This window comes from Suillus paluster (assembly GCF_016628075.1).
Source record: "Suillus paluster strain FC165 chromosome Unknown EDB91scaffold_120, whole genome shotgun sequence".
Lineage (NCBI taxonomy): Eukaryota > Fungi > Basidiomycota > Agaricomycetes > Boletales > Suillaceae > Suillus > Suillus paluster.
Window position 1 is genome coordinate 83756 of NW_024537680.1, and position 22060 is coordinate 105815.

General features: G+C 47.4%; 9 protein-coding genes across 9 annotated transcripts; 5 read left to right on the forward strand and 4 right to left on the reverse strand.

Annotated features, from left to right (window-relative positions):
• Window positions 1-36: 36 nt before the first annotated feature.
• Window positions 37-2296, reverse strand: EDB91DRAFT_1254906 (uncharacterized protein; the record flags this gene model as incomplete). The annotated part of the gene is made up of 6 exons (XM_041323884.1): window positions 37-152; window positions 205-418; window positions 470-718; window positions 773-1153; window positions 1214-1691; window positions 1803-2296. 6 exons carry the CDS (start codon window positions 2294-2296, stop codon window positions 37-39), a joined length of 1932 nt encoding a protein of 643 aa, XP_041170802.1.
• A 3511-nt stretch (window positions 2297-5807) lies between these two features.
• Window positions 5808-7435, forward strand: EDB91DRAFT_1350852 (uncharacterized protein; the record flags this gene model as incomplete). The annotated part of the gene is made up of 12 exons (XM_041326091.1): window positions 5808-5823; window positions 5890-5922; window positions 5974-5993; window positions 6050-6157; window positions 6218-6246; window positions 6305-6318; window positions 6371-6406; window positions 6559-6618; window positions 6677-6811; window positions 6869-7100; window positions 7158-7212; window positions 7268-7435. Coding segments are annotated over exons 4-12 (750 nt in total), but the record flags the coding sequence as incomplete, so codon positions are not given.
• A 2365-nt stretch (window positions 7436-9800) lies between these two features.
• EDB91DRAFT_1169276 (uncharacterized protein) lies at window positions 9801-10507 on the forward strand. The gene is made up of 2 exons (XM_041320133.1): window positions 9801-10435; window positions 10487-10507. Exon 1 carries the CDS (start codon window positions 10182-10184, stop codon window positions 10341-10343), a length of 162 nt encoding a protein of 53 aa, XP_041170804.1. The 5' UTR covers window positions 9801-10181; the 3' UTR covers window positions 10344-10435; window positions 10487-10507.
• EDB91DRAFT_1169285 (uncharacterized protein) lies at window positions 10409-10803 on the forward strand (the record flags this gene model as incomplete). Its single annotated transcript, XM_041320134.1, has 3 exons — window positions 10409-10455; window positions 10603-10648; window positions 10670-10803. 3 exons carry the CDS (start codon window positions 10409-10411, stop codon window positions 10772-10774), a joined length of 198 nt encoding a protein of 65 aa, XP_041170805.1. The 3' UTR covers window positions 10775-10803.
• Window positions 10804-13102: 2299 nt separating this feature from the next.
• EDB91DRAFT_1169289 (uncharacterized protein) lies at window positions 13103-14868 on the forward strand. The gene is made up of 7 exons (XM_041320135.1): window positions 13103-13485; window positions 13541-13659; window positions 13715-13876; window positions 13949-14024; window positions 14076-14192; window positions 14245-14426; window positions 14481-14868. The coding sequence occupies exons 1-7, from the start codon at window positions 13398-13400 to the stop codon at window positions 14730-14732; spliced, it is 996 nt and encodes a 331-aa protein (XP_041170806.1). The 5' UTR covers window positions 13103-13397; the 3' UTR covers window positions 14733-14868.
• A 1093-nt stretch (window positions 14869-15961) lies between these two features.
• Window positions 15962-16746, reverse strand: EDB91DRAFT_1254909 (uncharacterized protein; the record flags this gene model as incomplete). Its single annotated transcript, XM_041323885.1, has 4 exons — window positions 15962-16165; window positions 16221-16275; window positions 16333-16564; window positions 16614-16746. The coding sequence occupies 4 exons, from the start codon at window positions 16744-16746 to the stop codon at window positions 15962-15964; spliced, it is 624 nt and encodes a 207-aa protein (XP_041170807.1).
• Window positions 16614-17690, reverse strand: EDB91DRAFT_1169310 (uncharacterized protein; the record flags this gene model as incomplete). Its single annotated transcript, XM_041320136.1, has 11 exons — window positions 16614-16751; window positions 16803-16862; window positions 16933-16987; window positions 17045-17077; window positions 17127-17140; window positions 17203-17227; window positions 17287-17325; window positions 17381-17395; window positions 17448-17467; window positions 17522-17554; window positions 17618-17690. The coding sequence occupies 8 exons, from the start codon at window positions 17688-17690 to the stop codon at window positions 17045-17047; spliced, it is 252 nt and encodes an 83-aa protein (XP_041170808.1). The 3' UTR covers window positions 16614-16751; window positions 16803-16862; window positions 16933-16987.
• Window positions 17691-18702: 1012 nt separating this feature from the next.
• On the reverse strand, window positions 18703-19285 carry EDB91DRAFT_1169324 (uncharacterized protein). Its single transcript, XM_041320137.1, has 2 exons — window positions 19189-19285; window positions 18703-19129 (listed from the first exon to the last, which is right to left on the reverse strand). Exons 1-2 carry the CDS (start codon window positions 19251-19253, stop codon window positions 18934-18936), a joined length of 261 nt encoding a protein of 86 aa, XP_041170809.1. The 5' UTR covers window positions 19254-19285; the 3' UTR covers window positions 18703-18933.
• A 708-nt stretch (window positions 19286-19993) lies between these two features.
• On the forward strand, window positions 19994-21366 carry EDB91DRAFT_1267579 (VTC domain-containing protein; the record flags this gene model as incomplete). The annotated part of the gene is made up of 5 exons (XM_041324521.1): window positions 19994-20108; window positions 20158-20359; window positions 20425-20517; window positions 20562-20644; window positions 20692-21366. The coding sequence occupies 5 exons, from the start codon at window positions 19994-19996 to the stop codon at window positions 21258-21260; spliced, it is 1062 nt and encodes a 353-aa protein (XP_041170810.1). The 3' UTR covers window positions 21261-21366.
• Between the last annotated feature and the right edge of the window lie 694 nt (window positions 21367-22060).

Below are 22060 nucleotides of genomic sequence, written 5' to 3' on the forward strand. Positions count from 1 at the left end.
TGTATGTCCATGCTGAGTCTCAATTGACCATTGTTACTAGTCAAATTCGTCGCCAACAAGAAGCCCCTCTTGTTCGTCATCTGCAAGGTCATCGTCATGCCAGTCGTGAGGTTTGGCAGTGTTGCCTTCGTCATCCGAGTCAGGAGTCATGACTTGATGTTGACAGTTAATTCGAGCCAAATACAAACAACATCAATAACACACCAATAGTTCTATCATATCTTGACAGGTCTTGCAGGTGCGCTTGCAACCAACCAGCGTTGATCAAGCCAATCGGTATCTTCAAGCCTGTCTTAACATCCAGCAAGTTTCTATCCCTTGGTTCACCAATGGTTCGAGGATGACGGCGACCAGGTTTTTTATTCTCTTTCTTGTTTTCAAGTACAATGTCGTTCAAATGGTCCATGGCTTGATTCAGCTGCGCTAGTGATTCAGACCATCAACAACACATAATCAATTTGATACGCACCAACAATGCTCGGTACTTGTCATGATGAGTCACCCAAGCTTCCTTGGATGGGGCCTTTCTCTTACCCTTGACTTTTGCAGGCTTCTTATGAAGGTCTTTCTCCTCATCAGTGTCTGGATCGATACCTCCACGATCGTCTTCCGATTGCACACTCTTGTCGGTGCTCTGGTATGGCAAGGTAAAGGCAAAGTCCCATTGCATATTTGTGAGATCGGATTTCGTCTGTGAACTGATTCGTTCCTCTAGTTTCTGATTTAAAGTTTAGTCAAGTGACAACGTCATCAAGTTGAAAATTTGTCTTACCATTCTCTTCCGCACTTCCCTGCGAGCGACCTGTGGGTCAATCTTACCCTTAGCCTTTCCGGTGATCAACGAGAGCTTATTTGCAGTGCGGTAGTCTGCAGCATAATGTTTGAAATTTTCATGTAAGTGCTTAAGAATGTCGTCATCCGTCTTTGAATTGATGAGTTCAGCAGAGATGATTGGGTGGCATGATCGAATGTTGTCCCTAACATATTGGACGAGGTGCGTGTGCCAAGATGCATTGTCGCTCCAATCCTTGCTGAAGTCTGGTCGAACCTGTTCGCCTGTGATTTGCGATCCATCTTCATTTGGATGATACTCCTTGATCGTGCTCGCCTTCATCACACCTATTGCCTTTAAGAAGGTCTTCCGAACTCCAGTCTTTGGTCGGTGTACTAGGTGAATATGTGAAGTACATATTAATATGAATTGGTCACTCACATTCCAGATATTATCCTTCGCATTCTCACCTGCCGCATGTGCAACCTTCACTTTTGACGGTTCCCCACTACCTTCCAATGACTTTGTGATGACATCAATGTTCGAACGGACAGAGTCAAGAGATACACGTGTTTTGTCGACGTCTTCTCCAAGCTGAGTCTGATCATCGTGTAGCATTGCAATCAGCTGACGAAGCTCGTTTAATTCCGCAGTTTGTTCTTGAAGAAGATCTTCGGTCTCTTCTAGCTTCTCTTTGTGGGACTTGACGTCGTTCTCAAGACGTCTTATGGTATCAGTGAGCCATTTGGGAATGACGACAGCTGCGCGTGTGCTCGTGATCGATTTGGTAGGAGTTGCAGATACATATCTATTGCTTGCTGACAGTTGAGGAGCCACAGATGACAAACGCAATGGTGTTGTGAGGGCATCCAACAAAGTGAGTGAAGATGCAGTCAATGTCAGGGACACTGATTCAAGTCTGCTGCCAGTGGTGAACACATCAAATGGATTGTTGCTGGGTGCTGAGGTGGCGAGTGATTTCTTTGTGGGAGCAAATTGATTGAACTTTGCAGGCGGAGGTGGCATTCACTTGATATCGGTGCCGTGGTCTCGTGGCAATGCCGTGGACAGTATGGTTGACTCTTGTTCCCATATAGCTGGATCTATCGGTACATTGTCACTCTCCGATGGAGTGTCCCTTGTATCTAATGGCTCCAGCTCGGGATCGGTACTGGTAGGGCGCATATATGCATCATATTGTTGGTGGTGGGGCAGCATATGATCGAAGGACTGTGGAGGGTGAGGAGGAAGAGACCCAGGAGGTACGAGGTGTGTTATGGCTGCTGCCTGCTGGTTGGTAGGGTGTACTGCTGAAGATCTATTCAGTGTGAAAGGATTTACAAACCCCCTTGTGGCAGACTGTCCTTGGACTGTCTTTCGCACTCGTTTCGAGGTCCCTATCGTGTCACTGGTGCCTTCATCGAGACGCCTCTTTGATGCATCCTTCTGTATCCCTACGACAACCGCCTGGTTCGCTACACCCTGCGATGCATTCTGGCCTGCCAGAGCCTTCCGAGGAGCCATGTATCTCGATCTAATTCACAACTGGTGGTTGCAAAACGTGTCAAAATGGCTTGGGACTTTGCTGGATAGATCACGTAGGTCTGGCACACATGTACAGGCCTGTCAGATGGCTGTAATTGTCGCAGTGAGGAGCAGAAGGTGTATAAGGAGGATCCATTGTATATAGACTACATACAGTCAAATAATTGACAGGTTAAAAATTAGCAAGAATATCCTATTTTTACCAGGGAACTATCGTTCATTAAGGAATCATTCCGACGATAATTCAATGATCCGAAAATCGTCAACTTATTGTCGGAAATTATCTCTATCCGTCGATATTTTACCGTCGACAAAAGCACGTCAAAGTCTGGTGCGTGAAAGATGTCGCAATGATTCAGCTGTTCTTGAAATTTATTTGCACACTTTCTCGCTATTTTTCACAGCTACTATCTGTTCCCATACACTCGGCACCCCCAGAAGTCGGCAGGTCACACATTTTAGCGGGAAAATGTGACACTTTTGTTTCAATTGGTCACATGCAGTCACACAAAACCCTGCGAAAAAAGTGTGACTGCCGACTTCTGGGGGTGCCGAGTGTACGGGAAACAGATAGTACTTTCATATTGATAGACCAGAATCCATTTTTGTTCATTCACCGCTTTTGTTTACTTGTGGAGCTGGACAAACAAAAGGGTCCCGCCTATTACGATACTTGGTCGGGCGAAATACCCCCAAATGGCACTGGACTGCACAATTTCTATGATACAGTATACTGCTCATTTGGCACTGAATCTGACACCCTTCTGAGCTCACTGCTGGTATGACTATTTATCACCAACTCATCATAGTATGTTTAACATTAATATTAGTGGTACTCAAAACAACTTTTGCAACTCTTGAAACTTCTCTTAAACACCGGGTCTGACATTGATCGTAACTCATCGACTAATGGTGTCGCAAGCTGTGAGATGGAATGGAAAAACTTGGGGATGCACTGGCTGGGTTGAATAGCATGGTCAGCAAGCATATTGTGGGTTTGTCAAGACCCGACGTACCAATATGTGAATCAGGGATGTTGCAAAAAGCTTAGATCGTGAAATGATTTTTGGCGTAATAAGTGTGTTCGTCGGTGATCGATGCTATGGAAAACTCGATGGATGGTGGTGATATCGGTTGAAGGATAAGTGGGCGCTCGTCTAGTTGCAAGACACAGCCAGGTGGCATGCGGGAGTTCCATTCAACACGGATATGGATGATTTCGGTTCGTTAGCCATTCTCCCAAGGAGGGCGTAGGTTCCATCAAAAGGGTTTTGGCATCTGAGGAAGGAAGCAACTTGTAGGGAAGGGAAAAAATCAGAGCGTGTTTTCCCCCACAGACAAGGCGGCTTGCTCGTTGGGGTTCATTCGTTTTCGTTCAGGATTGTGTCATGTGATGCGAGCATGCTGAAGGAGTGATGATGACACCTGACGCGGACACATGATGCATTTGATGGAGGCGCAGAGTTTGATGGAATGCACATATAGGACAAGTACGGTACTTGTGCGGTTTGATCGTAGGGATAGCGGTACACCAGCACTGAAGAGATTACTCTTGGGTAGGAAAGAGAGAAACCAAAAAAAAAAAAAATCTGATTTCTCAGAAATTACCGATAAGACCACACAGGAAATCTATAAAGACCTTCGCGCCGAGGAGGTAACCACATTCAAACTCCTTGAATTCATCCACCTAGCTATATCATCATGTACACCGTAAGCCTTGCCATTGCGTTTTCGTTTTCGTCATCTTGATCATTTCGCAGGTCGCTCAAGTCCCTGTTTCCCAGAACAACTACGGTTCGGCTAGCTGCTCGTGCGGCGAATCGTGGGTCGTACTGCCTTTAAATGAAGTCGGATTTCTGGTCTGATTCACGACTTTATGCACAGGTGCCAATGTAAGGTCGGAGAGTGCAAGTGCTGAGCGCTGAACGCTGAGTGTTTGAGGGGACGTGTAGTTATAGGATGGTTTATGAAGGAGTCAAGTGTATGGTTTGGACGTTAACATGCATGTGGTTGGATTCTGAAATTGTCATCAGAGGACGCTCACCATCAGAACAACGGCAAGCCGTCGGACTAGGTAACTGGGTTTGAATTTAGATTCTCCAGCGAGTTAGTCCAATTTGCGTCGGTGAGTTATGTTGTCCGAAACCACTCTGCGATCACCGTGCCTAGTGGCTATGGAAAAACTAGTACTGTCGTCAACAGCTCACCCCAACTAATTTCCACAACCTCTTAGACTCGTCACTACGGATCCAGTCTTCCGCGTCTTTGAACAAGATCTACGTAACACCTCCCCAGCTGGTGAGCTGTTAAGATGCTCATCTGCAGCCTTGGGACCAACGTGATTTGAAGGTGTTTATGGCTCTGTGGCCCTGCGATGTCTCGCAAGCAGGTCAGCAACTTGACTGCGAGTCGCACAACTAGGGTTTGGGGGTGCAGCAACTACCGCAGGACTTGAGGCTGGAGTTTAATAACAGTGTTCATTTCTGTTAACAGAATGTCGCGACCGTCTTATTAAGAAACCTTGAATGAGACGCCGCCGAATCGAGAATACCACTATCACAAAAAGTTGGGCTTCCTGAACGGCCATGAGGCGCTACATGTGCGATAATCTGAGTCGTCTTCCCTGTCATGTTCATTTCCATGTTCACGTACTATAGGGATGCGTTGTATACCCGCCAGACATCACTAATCAATTATGGATTATTGATCAGGAATGTATCAGGCTGTGGTTGAAATCGATGCATCACCCTCGCAACAACTGCGCGATGGTGCACTGAGTATATGCAGTGCGTTTTGCAAAGTTGCTTCAGATTCTATGCTTACCGATTTTTGGCACCTTATGATAGTCCGATGATCGAGGGAGAGGGGCACATGAGGCGACAGGTGCTGACGATGACGAGGAACAGGAAAATTAGTAATTGAGAGGTATGCTTGAAGGGCCTGGGCGCTGGAGGAAGCCGGGTAGATGTGCGAGTTATCCGTTTGCTTTGTTTGGATGACTCTCGTCAAGAATCATTGAAACAGTAGGCTTTATAATTGCGTACAGACGGCGGGTTTCTTCGATGGCAATAGGCTTGCTTTCGATCAATGAACTACATGATTTCATTGATGCGAATAACCGATGCACGTGGAGCAACAAGATCTGGGAAGGTCACAAGTTGCCGAAATCGCGAACAGGTCTTCGATCTTTGCAAACAATCATTTGACATTCCGCGTGGTTCAATCATTAATCATTCCGCGCGTGTCACTGCTTTGCAGTTTCCCTACTTCGAGAACCCAAAAATTCTTGCTTCGGCTAGTCAAAAGCAGGATTGCGTATCAACCCTATGACGTTCGTATCTGTCCTAAAAGCGCTGGATGGTGGTATATTTATCACGACCGCCATCCTCATACGTCTACCATCTTCGCTTGCGTATACCCATCCTCTAACAGTATGACACTAATTTCAAATGATCCAAGTTGGTGGCCGAGCATTGATGCAAATCGTGTTGGCGGCTATTTTGTAGGTTCGTGGAGAGCCTGTCGAATGATGACGGTGATGTGTCAATCTAACCTTGGCTGCGGTTTCGCAGTTGCCTCCTCTGCTGCGGTGATGTATGATTAGGGTAAGCAAGATCAGTATTCAAGAACCGCTGATATCATCATGTAATTTCCAGCATTGACATTCGGGCAAGAGGTGGGCTAATGCCATTAACGGATGCGGCAGTCATCTCGCTGAGAAGAGTTTTACAGGTCGAACTGGTCTGGGTGAGCAGAGTCGCACATCGTAAGAAGAACACGTAAATATAATAATGGCAACAGAGGCAACGCTGGTCCCTGATGACCGTTCTGTATCTAAGTGTGTGTAGACTCGCGTTATAAGTGTGATAGGCAAGTTGTGCTGACTTAAACATATCTTAGGTGCGCTACCTTGGAATATTATATGCTATGTATGTTCGGAAGGCTAGGCGATCAGTGTTGTGCTAATCGGTTGCCTCCCACAATCAGCATCGAGATTCTGCGCGTGTCTTCTCACATACATTGTAGTTCTTTCTTCTGACCAATAGTATATAGTATGGGTTCCGACAATCTCAGCGACAGATGTAGTGAGTGTCCTGTACTTATACCTACCACCCCTACCCAACCAACTGCACTCCCATGTAGGGGTGAGTAAGATTATTGATCAGCTTTCAATATAATGACTGTCGCAGCTGTGAGTTTTTTTTTGGAGTGTGATGTTAATCGCTAACCCGATTTGCCAGGCTTTATCATGTATGTCATACAAGAGTGGACAACTGTCGTCGGAAGTGCGATACTGGGTGGTGAGCTAAACGGCTGCAATACCTCAGTGCTGTTGACTTGACTGAACAATCATGCCAGTCATCATGATCACTCGGTTATATGCCATGTATCACCGATCTAGACAGGTGTTGATACTTCTCGTCGTCGTCTGCCTGGCTGTCAACATCGCTGACGTAGTGGTCGTTGCATTATCAATGAGACACAGTTCAGGGGGTAAGTTTTAATTATAGATGAATGACTTATCGCATCAGGCTCATTGACGAATACCAGATGAACTTATTCTCTCCGGCACTTATCAGTGCACTGTTGACTTTTCCGGAGAGGATGGATTGCTGGTTGCCATGACTTGGATATTTACCGCCGTATGGGAGGTCCTCGCACTGTGTTTCGCAGTCTGGATTGCTATAAAACATTTCCGTGAACTGCGACGACAAACGGCAGGAGGGATTATTGGGGACTGTTTCACGGTATTAATGAAAACTCACGTAGTTTACTTTGCGAGGTGAGCTCATAATGTCACCATCGTTCTCGCGTTTTGCTGAAGTTCCGTACGTGGTAGCTTTGTTGCTGGTTCGTGCCTCAACCTCGGTTATACGTTTTCAACAATGTCAGCGGTATGTCAATCTATCACTAACCTCTACATACGGCCACGGTTCATCAATTCTATAGGACTCGTATTCCGTTGGAACTCAGATTTATCTTGGAGTTCTTCAAATTTTCATGCTCGTGCAGATGTTTGTACTGGGACCACGCCTGATTCTTAGCATTCGAGAATATAACGCTAAGCTCGTGGCCGACTCCGACGCAGGGACCGCCATGACTTCAATTGCGTTCCAGGTGCGCGTGCATGTATTAACTAGCAGCAGTGTGTAGAAGGAGAAACACTCGATGTGATCAGCACTTGCTGGGCATTGTGCAGGAAGCTGGAAGCTGGAGAATTTGTTTCAGTTTTGGTTGTGGTACTCATATGAGCTATTTGATGTTCCGAAGTAAATTTGCAAGAGAAATAAGTCTAGAGTATATGTCACTTTTTTCTTTTTTTCAAGATCAAATTTCAGTTTTTGAGAGTAGTACTCTATGTAAGACAATATATTCTAGTCTAAGGGACCCTGTGTCCCGCCGCACTTCAAGATTCATGAATGCCCCAATGTGAGGCTTGCCTCCACCAGTCCACCGTTCCCGCCGCGCGTTTTAGACATACAATCTGACGACGGAGAGGTGACTTTGAAGGTACGCGCATTTAAGCAACGGATGGAGATAAACGGAACACGTACTCGGTCGCACAATGCGACTAGTATTGAAATGGGTAAAGGAGGCAAAAAGACGAGAAGGATAAGCCGGAGAGGTTGACGTGGGCTTGGATCCTCTTCTATTTCCATAGAACATTTATTCCGTATAGGCGAGTGTAGATGATTAAGTGGTTGGTTGGTTAAGTGATCCAGTGATCGTGCGATTAGGAGGTCATATAGTGGTAGAGGTCGAATTATGCGTGGGTAGGATATGAGAGTGCGATTGAGTGCGATGTACGAGTGTGGTGGTGCGTATGATGCAACGCGAGCTTGAATGTGGTGTCAATCTACGAATGAATAACAATTGATGGCGTTTGCCAGTCCGATCGTGCTGGAGTCATAGAAACTTCACCGAATGTGGTCTTCAGTCTTCCTGTCGTGTCGATGAATCGAATGAGATGTGGAATGGCTTCGTGGTCGTATATATCACCACAACTTTACTTGAGCAGTCGTTCAACAGCCTTCGTTCCTTCTTTTCTCTGTGTAGTGACATCTATCCTTCATGTACAGAGTTATTAGCAGTCAGGATTACACCTTGTAAAATAGTCGCCATCGCGTCACCATTCAACTCCTCATTACATCCAAGCCCCATTGCTTGACGAGCTGACAGGTAGCGACAATCTGTCTGTCTTCGTCTTCCCGTTCAACCGACGCAGATTGATGTTGAGAACTGCGCGAACGGGACAATAACACGAATAGTTAGACATGATGTAGGTGCATACACTGATAGCCTTGAAAGGCGTCTAATGCACGTCGTATAAAAGCAGGTCCGGTTTGGAAAGAATATTGATGGAGGCCGAGGGACTCGAAGGTGTTGGACGCGTCGTCGATCGTCGGGTACGATACATAGGAAATTCCAGGGGAAGTGAAGGTCGAAAGCATGAGCCTCGCCATAAGTGGACATACGGTGATTTTCGTCCACCGACACATTAGTGTGCCCCATTCGACGATTTCAGAGAGGAACATCGTAATGCTTGGAGGACAGTGTACACGACTGCCTCTGAACCCTGGTACAGCAGCATAGCAATTTTACAGCACATGCATATCAGCTTTCCAGCGAGTTTGAAGGAATCTCACCGTGATGATGGGAGGGCAACGAAAGTTTGATTATTTTAAAATATTCTGTCGTACAGGATGCAAAGTCAAACGCAAATGCAGGTAGCATCAGCTCAAAATCCCACGCCAAAGACGAAAATTTTCACCAACCTCCAAGGCCAATAGCCCAGCAGCGTGGTCTAAATCAGCTATAATCTCCTTGTCACTATCCAATCTCGCCTTCTCGCGCGGATTAAGGGCAGTGTATTCATCATACTCAACATTGTCGGGTGGTCTAAGCGCGCAACAACTAGAGGTGTTCGTGTGCAGTCTGTTTGAGATTTGTGCTTGCGCTTCCCCTTCACCGAAACACACGGGTTCGCTTGCGAAGCGTTGTCATTGTCAGCACTGTTCTTACCGGCGCCGCCAGCTCATTGACTCCCAGACGCGAGCGTTACAGCGCTGTTTGGTCCAGGAGATGATGCGCGGAGGACGCTCGTGCATGCGATGCAAGGTGTGGAATGAAGAAGAGGTTGCGCAGAGGATGAATTTGAATTTGAGAGAGTATTGATCAATGAACCGGTCCTTCGGCCGCACCTTCCAGAGGTACGTACCCGTCGAGTTTTCAAAATCAGATTGTCAATGTCTATGGTTCGTCTAAGGGAGACTAGGAACTTCTTCGAGCCATGCCACATCCCGCACATCCTCTCATCCACCTGCAGGTCCCATCGTCGACGGCCTCTGATCATTCGCCGGCCATCTGGAAAGTAGGATACTGATGGAATACGCCAAGTACGAGCAGGGTGTTCTTCGGATGCCTTCGGGCGAGGTCTCTTCATCAACGAATTCAAGAATCACGAGAGGCCAGGTTGACTCGTTTGAGAGCGCACATGAAGGCGCTCGAGGCGAAAATTCCATCTGAAATCTGGTCTATCGATATGAAAATAAGTACTTATGGTGGTAGCAGTTCAGGGTACTTAGTACACCTTCTTTTCATTCCGGGACGTTCCGAATGAACTTCGTGAACTTTGATCAAACTCGTTAAGTTCTCGTGCACAGTGACGCAGGAGAGGTATCTCCCGTACGTACACTAACCGTAGCATCAATCAATCTCACCGTAACAACAACTTGAACCCATCGCACTCTACCATGTACAGAATCAATCCCATCTTACCACCAACTACTACATTACCATCCAGTTCTGCAAGGCGAGCATCCGTCTTCGCCATCTACGTCGCTGCCGAGCTTCAAGATAATCCATGAATAGCATCGGCATTCGTTCTGAGGTGGTAGTTTGGTTCGGACAAGAACCTCCCAAGTGGGTGACGGACCTTGTCCAGTTCCACCTCGTCGAAGCCGTTCCCAAGTCAAAGTATGATTCTCATAGACAAGGGGTCCTTGCCAATTACGAACTCAATTAATAAATTCACCCACGGCTGCGTCATCCCACTGCCGGATTGTGTAGAAAAGTTTGTCAAGGAACGCGATGTGCCTGCGTCTCAGTTCAGCAGAGGTAGCAGCGCTCCTGAGGAAGTGTGCGATGAGCTGACGCCACAGATTGCAGTTCCTGTTTGTATCGAGCCCAAGGTGTGTGTCGCAATCGAGCGCACGTTCTTGGTAAGACTTTCATTCGCTGGTCGAGTTTGTTCGCTCATTTTTATCGTACTAGAAATGGCTCAGTTTTGCAGTGTTCATTGTATCGGTCGCTACGACATTTTTAAACTTCGTGAATGCAGATTATTCGTAGTGCCTGATCAGCGCAGCCTTGTTCGCTCTAGCTGCGCTGCTCGGCTGTGCTACGACAGTTATGGACTATTCTTTGCTTTGTGTTGTTGGCGCCGGGCATATATGACACGCAGGGGTGTTATTTATGTATTGAGCCTTGGACGCTGATAACTGATCGTTGCAATTCATCCGTGTTTATGATGCGGACATGTTGATCTGGGAGCTGGATGTAGTAATCGCAACTCCAGGTTAGTCTCTACACTGCCAAAAATGTTACCGTATGCAACCTACGGTCTGGGTCTACCGTAAGTTCTCGACGGCCCGAACCCAAAGGTGTCCTATAGTTTGCCCATAGTTTACCTGTAAAAGGGAAACGGCCGACAAACTATGGCAAGGCCCATGTTTTGGCCACGTTTGTCATCTTTTGCGCATCCCATAGTCTCAGCCTACCAACTACCCACGCACACAATACATACAATATTCTTGATACGTGCAGCGTGCTTACACCAATGTACCGTGTTGTTGAGGGCCGTATAGCGCGAGATTTCTACACAGACAAACCAACACTCCTTAAGCTATTGACCTTCGCCACGGCAACTTAGCAAACTGACTGCAGTGTCAATGTACAACACAATTGTGCAGCCAATCACTGCAACCTCACTTCAACACGACCAGCGTTACTCGAACGGGAGCGTCAAAGACTCAAAGGTGTACATTAGGGACAATTTTCATTTGTTTCATCGATATACTGTGGTAGTGACAATTTTCGACGCTGAATGTGCCGCAGTTTGAACTTAGCGAAAATAATCATCACTTGCCATTTTCCACGCTTCCACCACACTCAAACCCTCTCAAACCACACTCGCAACACTTCCACACTCCAGCTCCTTCCATCCAATGAACATCAACAGACTTATGACACCTGGCAAGCACTCATTCCGAACCAGCCTGTAATAGTACTGCTGGCACAAAAGCGGTACAAATAGTAAGTTTTCCACTGGCTCAGTTTTCGACTGCAGTACTTTTTTTTTTTCCATTTACAGCGCAACTTCGCCACGCACAATCTCGAGCTGCTTGACTTGGACGAGAATGACAAAAGTGCAACACCAGCTCCTACATCACGCCCTCGCAACAACATCCCGGGATCTTCGACGAACCCCGTGCACTAATGACCGCCGACCATGATCTTAACAACATGCTGGTAACAATGTTTGATCATTCAGTGTGCCGCTGATATTTCCCTCTCCTTCTCATCCATAACCATCATTTCGCATACAATCATTGGACACTCGCTCACACATTATCATTGGACTCCCATCATTTCGCAATGCATTGGACTGATCACCATCATTCTCACACGTCATTCTCACTTGACTATTCCTTTTATTTAATGGCCTTCTGTCCCTAGTAGCTCGTATATCTTACCAGAGAATGACAGCTAATGTTTTTTCGTGAAATCTGTTGCCTGTCGTCAGAATGCCATTGCAAAACTTTGTACCTGCCCATGAAAAGTCTATTGCATCCCTCCGTGGTTTTCCATGCTCGACGCTAACGGTCGATCATGGGTTCCTTTTTGTAGTCCACCAATAGGCTTACTGTAGGATTTCCATGGGTCGACTCATGCGTCACCCAATGTCATCACCGTTAGTCAGACCACGGTAACATTTTTGGCAGTGTAGTTGTTGACCCAACGCAGAGTTGATATGTCTAATCATAAGACTGATGATAGATCCTGACGAATGATGGAGGTAGAGTTTGATGGACGCACATGGAGGACCAGTGCGGTATTTGTGCGGATTGATTTCCGTATGGATGGCGGTACACCTGTGCTGCAGAGATTGCTCAGTAAATCTATCATTATCCCTGAGTAGGCAACGGCAAACCCCCAAAGATCTTGAACACGTCAATTTTCAACCCATCCAGTGCAATATCGTTATATACATCGTAAGCCTTGTTTCTTGTATCGCATTTTGTTATCTTATCCTGATGTTCTTTCACAGGTTACTGCGGCTCGACCAGCTTCAAAGAACACGCAACTACTCTACGATTCGAGACTGGAGTTTAAGAACAATTTCCAGTTATATTGTTCATTTCTGTCAACAGAATGCCACGACCGTCTTATTGAGACACCTTGGATGGGACGCTGCCGAGTCTCATCGAGAACACGACCAGGTTTTATCTGCACAATGCGAAGGACAAAAAGTTGGGCTTCCTGTTCGGTCGTCAAGTCTCCTTACAAGTATGTGCTGGAACCCCCTAAGTTCGAAATCAGGAACTGCCTTGTGCTGCGCCCCGCTAATCACGCTGCCTGAGATATGAACTGTAAATGAATGCAATATACAGTTCCGAATAGATAAGAGTCTACGAGTTCGCTAGCTCCCGCATCATTGTTGTGCGTCCAAAAAAGGAAAGGCAGCTTTCTCGCTCACAGCCCGAGTCTTCTCAAGCCTTCTCTCGGCGAGATTATCATGCATTAATCATGTCACTTTGAATGTACAGTAATGCGCGTGCATGGAGTTTCCCTGATCCGGGGTCCCGGGACTCGTTTCGAGCCAAATTGCTGCCGGGCAACTCCTCCTGAGGACCTACTAGGAACGACTATATTCACCCTATTGTTTGGGTCTGACTACGGGACACTAGGTTTGATGGACCGCGGCCGGTGAAATATCTAAATTCGAGCTATCTTCAGTATATAACGATGCGGCTGGAGAAGTTACTCAGGCACCTTCGTGCGCCCCTCAGGCCTAATCATGTCTTCTATGACTTTCAACTCAAATGTTGGCATCCCGGTAGATGAAGCTAATTTAATTTCAACAGTTCTGGAAGGCATTTTATACGGTGGGTATCACTATCGATTGGTCCATCCCATGGTCACCAAGCTACCATTTTACAGGCTTTTCAGTCCTCATGTTTATGGGTACCATATGGACATTCACCTACAAATGTCGCATCAAGGACATCAATCGACCTATCGCTGCGGTCGCCACCTTGATGTTCCTACTGAGTACTGTGGTTAGCTTCTCGGGGCCGCTTACATATGATGTCACATCTGCTAAACTCTCCCAAGCACTTGGTCGTAGGCATCATTCGTATTGATGACGGACTGGTGAAGTATCGCGACACGTATCCGGGCGGCCCAATGGCGTTCTTCGCAAACTCTACCGAAGGGACGTTTACGGTCAAGGATGCGATACTCACATTGCAAACTCTGCTTGGTGACGGGGTGGTGGTGGGTTCAATTTGCTTTTATCTGCCAGCTTGAAACCCTCGTGGCTTATAGAAATATCCTTTTTGCCAAAAGATTTATCGATGTTACGTAGTTTGGCGATCTGTCTGGGTTATCGTCGTCCCATGCATAATGTGGTGGGGTGTCGCAGGTTAGGTCCAGTCTTTCTCAGGAAGTTGTGTGCTCTGATGTTGTCTCGAAGCGTTTGGTATCTGTATGGTCTACATCATATCGCAACAGCAGACTGACACTGCGACTGGAACTTGGATTATTATGACATTCATTGTCCTGACAATGGCGACTAATTTGTTGGGTTCAGGTAAGCACACTTCTGCGTAAGCCCAATTTGAGGCCAACTTGAATATGTACAGGGTTACTGGCATATCGCATCTGGATAACCGAACGCAATGTCTCTACGGTTCTTATTACGAAGCGAAAAAGACCTATATTGCGCGTGCTGGTGGATCCCGCTATTTTGTACTCTGTGGCGACCTGCTGTTCACTAATCTCTTTCCTCTGTTCAAGCAATGGATTGTATGTTATGGCAGACCTGGTAATTCCGCCGTTAATACCTGTTATCGAAAATTACTGAGCTTCAATCAACTAGGTTGTCCAGATCATCCCCATTACCTTCTACATGGTATTTATCCGCATCGCGACCAGTAAAAACAATCAAGATTACACCTCGACTATCCGTGGCGGGACAACCGTGACAGAACGAAGAAACTCGCAACAATATCATGTGCAGCCCTTACACACTATATACAAGCAGCCTGATAATGGTATACTATCCTTCTTGACTGATAACCCCAAAATAGCGACATATCCAGTAGCGTCGTTGTCCAGCTCAGCGTGCTAGACTTCTGTACAATAGTCCCACTCGGCATCAGGGAAAAGCTCCCATGTAAAATTATTAACATCACGCAGAACCACAGCCGACTTTATTGAGTCAGTTCGTTAACTTATTATTGCAGAAACATACATATTTACCAGTGATCAAGCTTAAGCCCTGACCCTTTTTAAATTTAACTACTCTGATTTAGAGTAGGTGAGGTGGCGCGTGTGGTCTCTAAGAGAAAACAATACAATTACCTTGTTAACCTGAACTTTCGAATGAGTGAAGAATAGTGCCCAAGCAAACTGAGACAATGAGACAAAGCTTGGAAGAGTTTGCGCTCTTTCCTTTTTTGGCCGTATCAGCGAAAGGCGCGCATGTATTGGCGTCCGCAAAGTAAAATAGTAATTGGCCGCCATCATGGTGGGGTAGGGAATCCAGGAAGCAAAGCATGCATGCAAGTCCCAAGAACAGGTGAGGTGAGCCCAGAAGCCGTCCGGTCCAAGGTTCGGCCACCATGCCTGAACATGACCGATGGTCGCGTTCAGGGTTCGCAGATATAGGGCCATGAACCTGACCGAACCGGACTTCGGAGGCACTAGTAAAAGTCGGACCTAGACCTGATCGGAACAATAAGTAGTTCACAGACACATCGCCTGATGCATGGACCCCATGACCGGTCGGACTTGATAGTATTCATTTCAATCTACTTCAGGACACCAAATAACTAGTTCACATAAGTAACACGACGAAACTGGGGACATGACACAATTCTCCCGCTCCATGCAGAGCAACCCCTATGAGTGATGTAAGGCTGGGTATGAGGTCGGCGGGGACGAAGTAGATACGAGACGAGTGCAAAGGTAATTGAGACGAGTAGGAAAACGTTTGAGACTGGAGACTTTCTATGAGGCTTTTCAGTCGTGCTTGGAGCGGGAAATCAGCGTATGGGATTCTGCTCGATTTTTATGTAGGTATGAATGTACATGGGCGGTATATATACGTTTTCGAACACTTGACTAGGCCAGAATGAGCATAAGGAGCATATGGTGAAAGTAAAATGAAGCAGTCAAGGCAAGGGGATCATGGAGTCTGAGCACAAGGTAAGATCATAAAAGGAAATCAAAATGGAAAAGACTGTATCTGCGTGACTCGGATGCGAAGTGTAATGGAAGGACGTCGTCTTCGTTTTGAAGCGTGATCGGTGCGTAGAGGATATGCAATCCTCACAGTGACATCGAGCATTTCCCGTGCTACACACTACTGCTAGTTGACACATGGACACGCTCCTGGAAGGCAATTGAAGTCATGGCAGTTGCTGCATCTGAGTCCTCCACGAGCTTAGCGTAATATTCTCGAACGTCAAGGATGAGACGTGGTCCCAGCACAAGCAACTGCACAGCCATAAATATTTCAAGAAACCCAGCATAAATGTGGACTTCCAGGGAATATGTGTCCTATTAAAATGATGAACCGCGCTCGCATGCAGAGGTCAGTGACATATTGGCATACCGCTGGCATCGTCGATGAGTCATAACCGAGCTCGAAGCTCGAAGCAGCAAGAAAGCTAGCACGTTCTGAACGTCAGCGGTAGAAGAGAATGTCATTCATATTATAGGCTCACCTCGCAAAGTAGCCCACATGAGATTTCATCAACACCGTGAAACAGTCTCCGAGAATCCCTCCTGCCGATTGCCGTCGCAGTTCTCGGAAGTGTTTTACAGCAATCCAGACAGCGAGACACAGTGCGAGGACCTCCCATACAGTCCACAGTATCCAAATCATGGACGCCAGAGGCGCGAGATCTGCCTCAGAGTTCATAGTGCACTGATAGGTGCCGGAGAGAATGAGCTCCTCTGATATTCAATGAGCCTCATGCATTGAAGTCTTTCAATCGAAGCTTACCCCCTGAAATAGTATGGTTCGTTATTATTGCGCTGATCGCTATGCTCGCGATATTGACAACCAGGAAGACGACACCGAGGAGTATCAAGACCTTTCTGGATCGCTGGTACATGGCATGTAACCGAGTGATCATGATGACTTGTCTCGGTCAAGTCAGTATCATTGAGGTATTACAGCTGGTTCGCTCACCGTCCAGTATTACAGTTATGGTGTTATTCGTCCAATTTTTTATCAGGTACACGATAAGGCCTAACAATTACAAGCCCAGTTAGTGATCAGTCACAGCCTCGCCGGAGGATCACACTCGAAACAAACTCACATCTATGGTAGTGAATATATTGAACAAACAAGCTGGTCAAGAATCTCACTCACCCCTACATGGGAGTGCAGTTGATTAGACAGGAATGGCAGGTATTACTGCAGAATACTCACTACATCTGTGAGTGGGATTGTTGGAATATTGACTGTATGCCGCCAGTCAGAAAAAACAAACATGGTGAATATGAGACATACGCAGCATCTGGGTCCTGATTGTGAGAGATGACTGATTAGCACAACACCAATTGCTTATTTCTCCGAACATACACACTATATGACATTCCAAGATAGCGCGCCTGGGATGCTTTTGAATCAACACGACTTGCCAATCATTTTTATAACGCAAGCTACATACACTGATATAGAGAAAAGTCACGAGGGACCAGCGTTGCCTCTGTCGCCAATTATTCGAAGTTAATGTTGTTGTTCTGACGTGGGACTGTGCTCACCCAGATCAGTTCGACCTGTAAAACCTGTCTCAGCGATATGGCTGCTCCGGTAATGGCATCAGCCTACCTCTTTCCCGAATGTCAATGCTGGAAATACTACCATGAGGATATCAGCGGTTCCTGGATACTTATCTTGCTTACTCCAATCATACATCCCCCCAGCAAAGGCTGCAACTGCGAAATGCAGCCAAGGTTAAAACGACACATCACCATCATCATCCGACAGGCTCCACGTACCTGTAAAATAACCGAAAACCCTATCCGCACTGATGTCCGGCCACCAACTGGGATCATTTAAGACTATGGGCATATTGGCGGAGGATGGGTATGAGGAAGCAGCGAACTTGGTCGACGTATGGCGATGATATTCGTCCTAGTTATACCAAAATCCAGCGTTCCTGTTGCCGAAGTGAGCATCGTGAGATCTGCTGGGCGTAAAGGCGGGAGAGAGACTAACCTAGAGAGCGAATGTCTGAGGGTGCGCATGCACGATCAGTAATTTTCGCTGACCAGTTGAAAGACAGCGAGATGTTGGATTGATTATCGAATACCGACAAACCAAAATAGTAAACACATCTGATACAACAGCACTGCACTCGACATTGCATCGCGCAGTCGATGCATCGCTTATCGCAGCCTCGTACATCCTGATCGATAATGCGTGATTGATATCTGATGAAATTACAAGTTAACGCCCGGGACATGTCAGCAAAGGAAGGCTCTGTACGGCTTCATGACCGAACAAGGAAAGTCGACTATTTGTTCTTCGAAATGTGCAGATAAAACATTGGTGGTGATATTCTTGATGAGCCTCGGGAGTGTCACCTCTAACGTCTCTTTGAATAACACGTTCTTGACATTCTCTTGACAGAAATGAACAATACGATGTGAAGGTTGTGAAATTCCAGCATCGAATCCTAAAATAGCAGCGCTGATCCTGCAACCACGAAGTTTAATAACGTGGTAGCGAGCACTGAAAAGCTGAGTCATTTCTAGTGCGGTATAAATGAGCAAACGACCTGGGCTCAATATGAACAGGGAATGCAATCCGCTGGCCCGACTGCGCGGTCCAGTCTCTCACCAGCAAAAACTTCTCCTCCCGCAAGCTCCCCTCATCCAAACCCGCAGCCTTCCGCACGTGTTCCTCAAGTTGCGCACGTGGCAGCACATACTTATTCGCCTGCAGTCGCTCATAAAACGCAGAAGACGGCAGACCTTACGTGTTCTCTCGCAATCAGCATTTCAATGATATGTATGGCTTCTCACATTCACTGCCATTCGTCCTTCTTACTGGCGGCATACAGGCAGTGTTCCGATGATCTCCATAGGATGCGCAATGCGCTGTCCTTAGGACTCGGAATATTTGGATGGATGGCTGTGTATATGCATGCGAAAAGAGTGAGAATGGAGCTGGAGATGATGTTCCACAGGGTTCTATTCGTGAATGATGGAGCTTCAAAATCATCGCTGGTAGTGGTTGTATTGGTAGGTGCGGCTTGGATTACTCCAACGAGGTAAAGGATCATGCACAGAAGTAAGCGCATTATTGGATGTCACTTTGGGGTGGGGATATTGCGCTTTGTATATCTCGCTCGCTTGTTGTGATGGAAGCAGAAGACAAGTGCAATCAAGCGCCCAGAATCATTCTGCGGTAGTCGAAGCATGGCCTCCTCGTTGCCGGCGAGAAGGTTCTTGATCAGGGCGTTGCAGGCACTGCGATCATGATCATAGCATTGAGCAAGAGACAACTTGCAATTGGAAACAAAGGTTTGATTGAAATATGAAACGCTATTAAAGCGCAAAATAATGTACATACCGCGAAACCATACAGTATCAATGCATCGACACGAGACAAGGGTCCCATTGTGCACATATAGGTAGACTATACAAGTCCGATCATGCCATGCGAGTGGCGTCGTGACAGTCCTTATTCCAGACAGACAGTCTCTCAAGCACGGACTTGGTGAGTCCGCAGAAATGAACATCATAAGTACTGAAACGCAGATTACAAAATGTGTGAAACCTACCCAAAAATTCATTCGGAGGTTCGAACCCGTTCGAACCTATTCACCGTCAGCCGAACCCCGAACCTCTGGAGAGGTTCGGTTCTGAGTCTTGGCCGAACCTAGGACCGGACCATGAGTCCGGTTCGGAAAGGTTCAGGTTCGAACCGAAGTTCTGAACCGGACTGCGGCAGCACTATTCGTACGAGAGTTGTGTTTCGGGATTCGAGGAAGGAAGCAACTTTCAACGGAGGCAATCGGACTCTGATGACTGGGTTTGAATTTGGGTAGCTTGTCTCATCAGTACTACGTAGTCTGTAGACCTTCAGTGTGGTCCTTCATTGTAAACTACGCTTGGTGAGCCAGCCGCCTTGTAGGGAAGGGAAAAAACCAGAGCGTGTTTTCCCCCACAGACAAGGCGGCTGGTTCACAAAGTTGATAAGTTGTTTTACTATAGACAGGCCTCACTGACAGTTACGCTCTATGAAACGAGGAACAAAAACATGCGAGGCTTTCTCATATTTTCCTTCCTCGACAAGCTTGGCGGCTAGACTTGTCTCATCACTCTCCAACACCATCCAACAAGATCTAACAACCAGGTAAGCTGTCGATGTTTAGAATCTGCAGCCGCGATGCCAAGACGATCTACCAAGCCAAAGTCGATTCCATGATCCAGCTTGCGAGCGAGGTTCAGTATCGTATTCTTACGAAGCAGTTCCAACCGGGTGTGTAATCACGGCCAACATCTGACTTCTTTGCTCATAAATATGCTAGTCATGAGGACATTTTACAACCGAACTGCGTTCCAGCTCCCAGGAGATCCCCGTGTACGGATATCGCTTGATATAGAACTCACCATGGCTCGTGAAGACAACTGGGACAGTCGGTCGCGTGCTGGTGATAACTGGCGACGGACTGACATTGGCATCGACCATCCTTTTGACCAACTGCCAGCGGAGGATAAGGAGCTTTTCAAGTGCGTATTCGTTATCGAGCTGATTCTATAGAATGTTCACGCTCTTAAAAAGTACGGTGTTTTAGAAGTCAAGCTTCAGACCCAGTTCGGACAAGAGCCTCCCAAGTGAGCACGGACCTCGTTCAATCCTACCTCGTCGAAGCTGTTCCCAAGTTCAGGTATGAGTCTCACAAGCAAAGCGTTTCTATTTATACCACTTAAGGACTATCGCTAGTAAATTTATCCATGGTTGCGTTGCCTTGCTGCCAAATCGTGTAGATCTTGTGCCATTCTGGCTGCCCCAAAGTGAGTCAGAAGACTTCTATTGCACCTTGCTTACCTTACATTCCCAGTGGACACCGATATCCTTGAGCCCAACACGGGTTACCTCACTGTCGAGCGCCCCGCAAAGAGCGCTCCCGAGCAACAGTCCGGCGTCCTCTCGCCCGTGCACTCCTATGTTGAGCCCGTCTCAGAGGGCGAAGAAGATGAGGAGATGGATTTGGCGCCTGCCAGAGATGAATTTCGGCGCACGGGGTTACCCCACGATGACGTCGCGGCAGCCATCGCATTCCGCGAGAAATCTCTCAAGGAACGCGATATGTCTACGCCTCAGTTTAGCGAGGGCAGCAGTTCTCGCGAGGAGGTGTGCGATGAGCGGACACCATTGTTGAAGATGCCACGGCCGCTGATGGCAGAGAGGACCGTGTCGATCGACCCGCTTGCGCCTTCTTCTGCGTTTGATGAGCGCCTGCGCGAACGTTTGCAGGCGAAGAAGAATGTGCCGCCTCGTGCGCAAGAGGAGGTGCGGGAGGCTGCTGGTTTGGCAGACCCTTCAGTCACATTGGATGTAGAAGTGGTGCCCCGGATGTGCCAAAAGGCCGTAGAATATGTCCCAGCCAGCACCGGCCTGGCCAGGTAGATATGTGGCTGGCCGGTTCGTAGAAGTGGGCACGGCCAGTGTACCTTGAACTCTGCTTAGGTACCGAAGGAATGTGTAGAGCGAGAACTGGCCGGCCATGTAGGACAAGTACTGGCCAGCATTCCTACACGTGACTGTACAGGAGTACCGGCCGAGCGCACAGGGCATTTACTGCCCAGCTCAGCCAGGAAGAAGCCTCAGGCCAGCACTCTTATACAATCGTGTATAGGAGTGCCGGCCGAGTGCACAGGGCAGGTACTGGCCAGCTGCCAACAAACAGCCTCCGGCCAGCACTCTTATACAATGGTGTATGGGAGTGCCGGCCGACTGCTGCCAGGAAACAGCCTCCGGCCAGCACTCCTATACAATAGTGTACAAAAGTGCCGGCCGAGTGTACAGGGCAGGTACTGGCCAGCTGCCAGGAAACACAGCCAGCACTCTTATACAATGGTGTATGGGAGTGCCGGCCGAATGCTGCCAGGAAACAGCCTCCGGCCAGCACTCTTATACAATCGTGTATGAGAGTGCCGGCCGAGTGCACAGGGCAGGTACTGGCCAGCTGCCAGGAAACAGCTTCCGGCCAGCACTCTTATACAAGCGTGTATGGGAGTGCCGGCCGAATGCTACCAAGAACCAGCCTCCGGCCAGCACTCTTATACAATCGTGTATGAGAGTGCCGGCCGAGTGCACAGTGCAGGTACTGGCCAGCTCAGCCAGGCCGAGCCCATAGGGCAGGTACTAGCATGTACAAAGGTACTGGCCGGCCATGTAGGGTAAGTACTGGCCAGCCCCACTTATAA

Bases quoted from the DNA above. Each gene is read 5' to 3' on its own strand.
- EDB91DRAFT_1169289 (XM_041320135.1), top strand. From the start codon at position 13,398: ATGTCTTCTATGACTTTCAACTCAAATGTTGGCATCCCGGTAGATGAA. The intron at 13,660-13,714 runs GTTAGCTTCTCG...AACTCTCCCAAG, and splicing joins TGTTCCTACTGAGTACTGTG to CACTTGGTCGTAGGCATCAT. The intron at 14,025-14,075 runs GTTAGGTCCAGT...GTTGTCTCGAAG, and splicing joins AATGTGGTGGGGTGTCGCAG to CGTTTGGTATCTGTATGGTC.
- EDB91DRAFT_1169276 (XM_041320133.1), top strand. From the start codon at position 10,182: ATGAATAGCATCGGCATTCGTTCTGAGGTGGTAGTTTGGTTCGGACAA.
- EDB91DRAFT_1169324 (XM_041320137.1), bottom strand. From the start codon at position 19,253: ATGTGCACAATGGGACCCTTGTCTCGTGTCGATGCATTGATACTGTAT. The intron at 19,130-19,188 runs ATTATTTTGCGC...TTCCAATTGCAA, and splicing joins TATGGTTTCGCGGTATGTAC to GTTGTCTCTTGCTCAATGCT.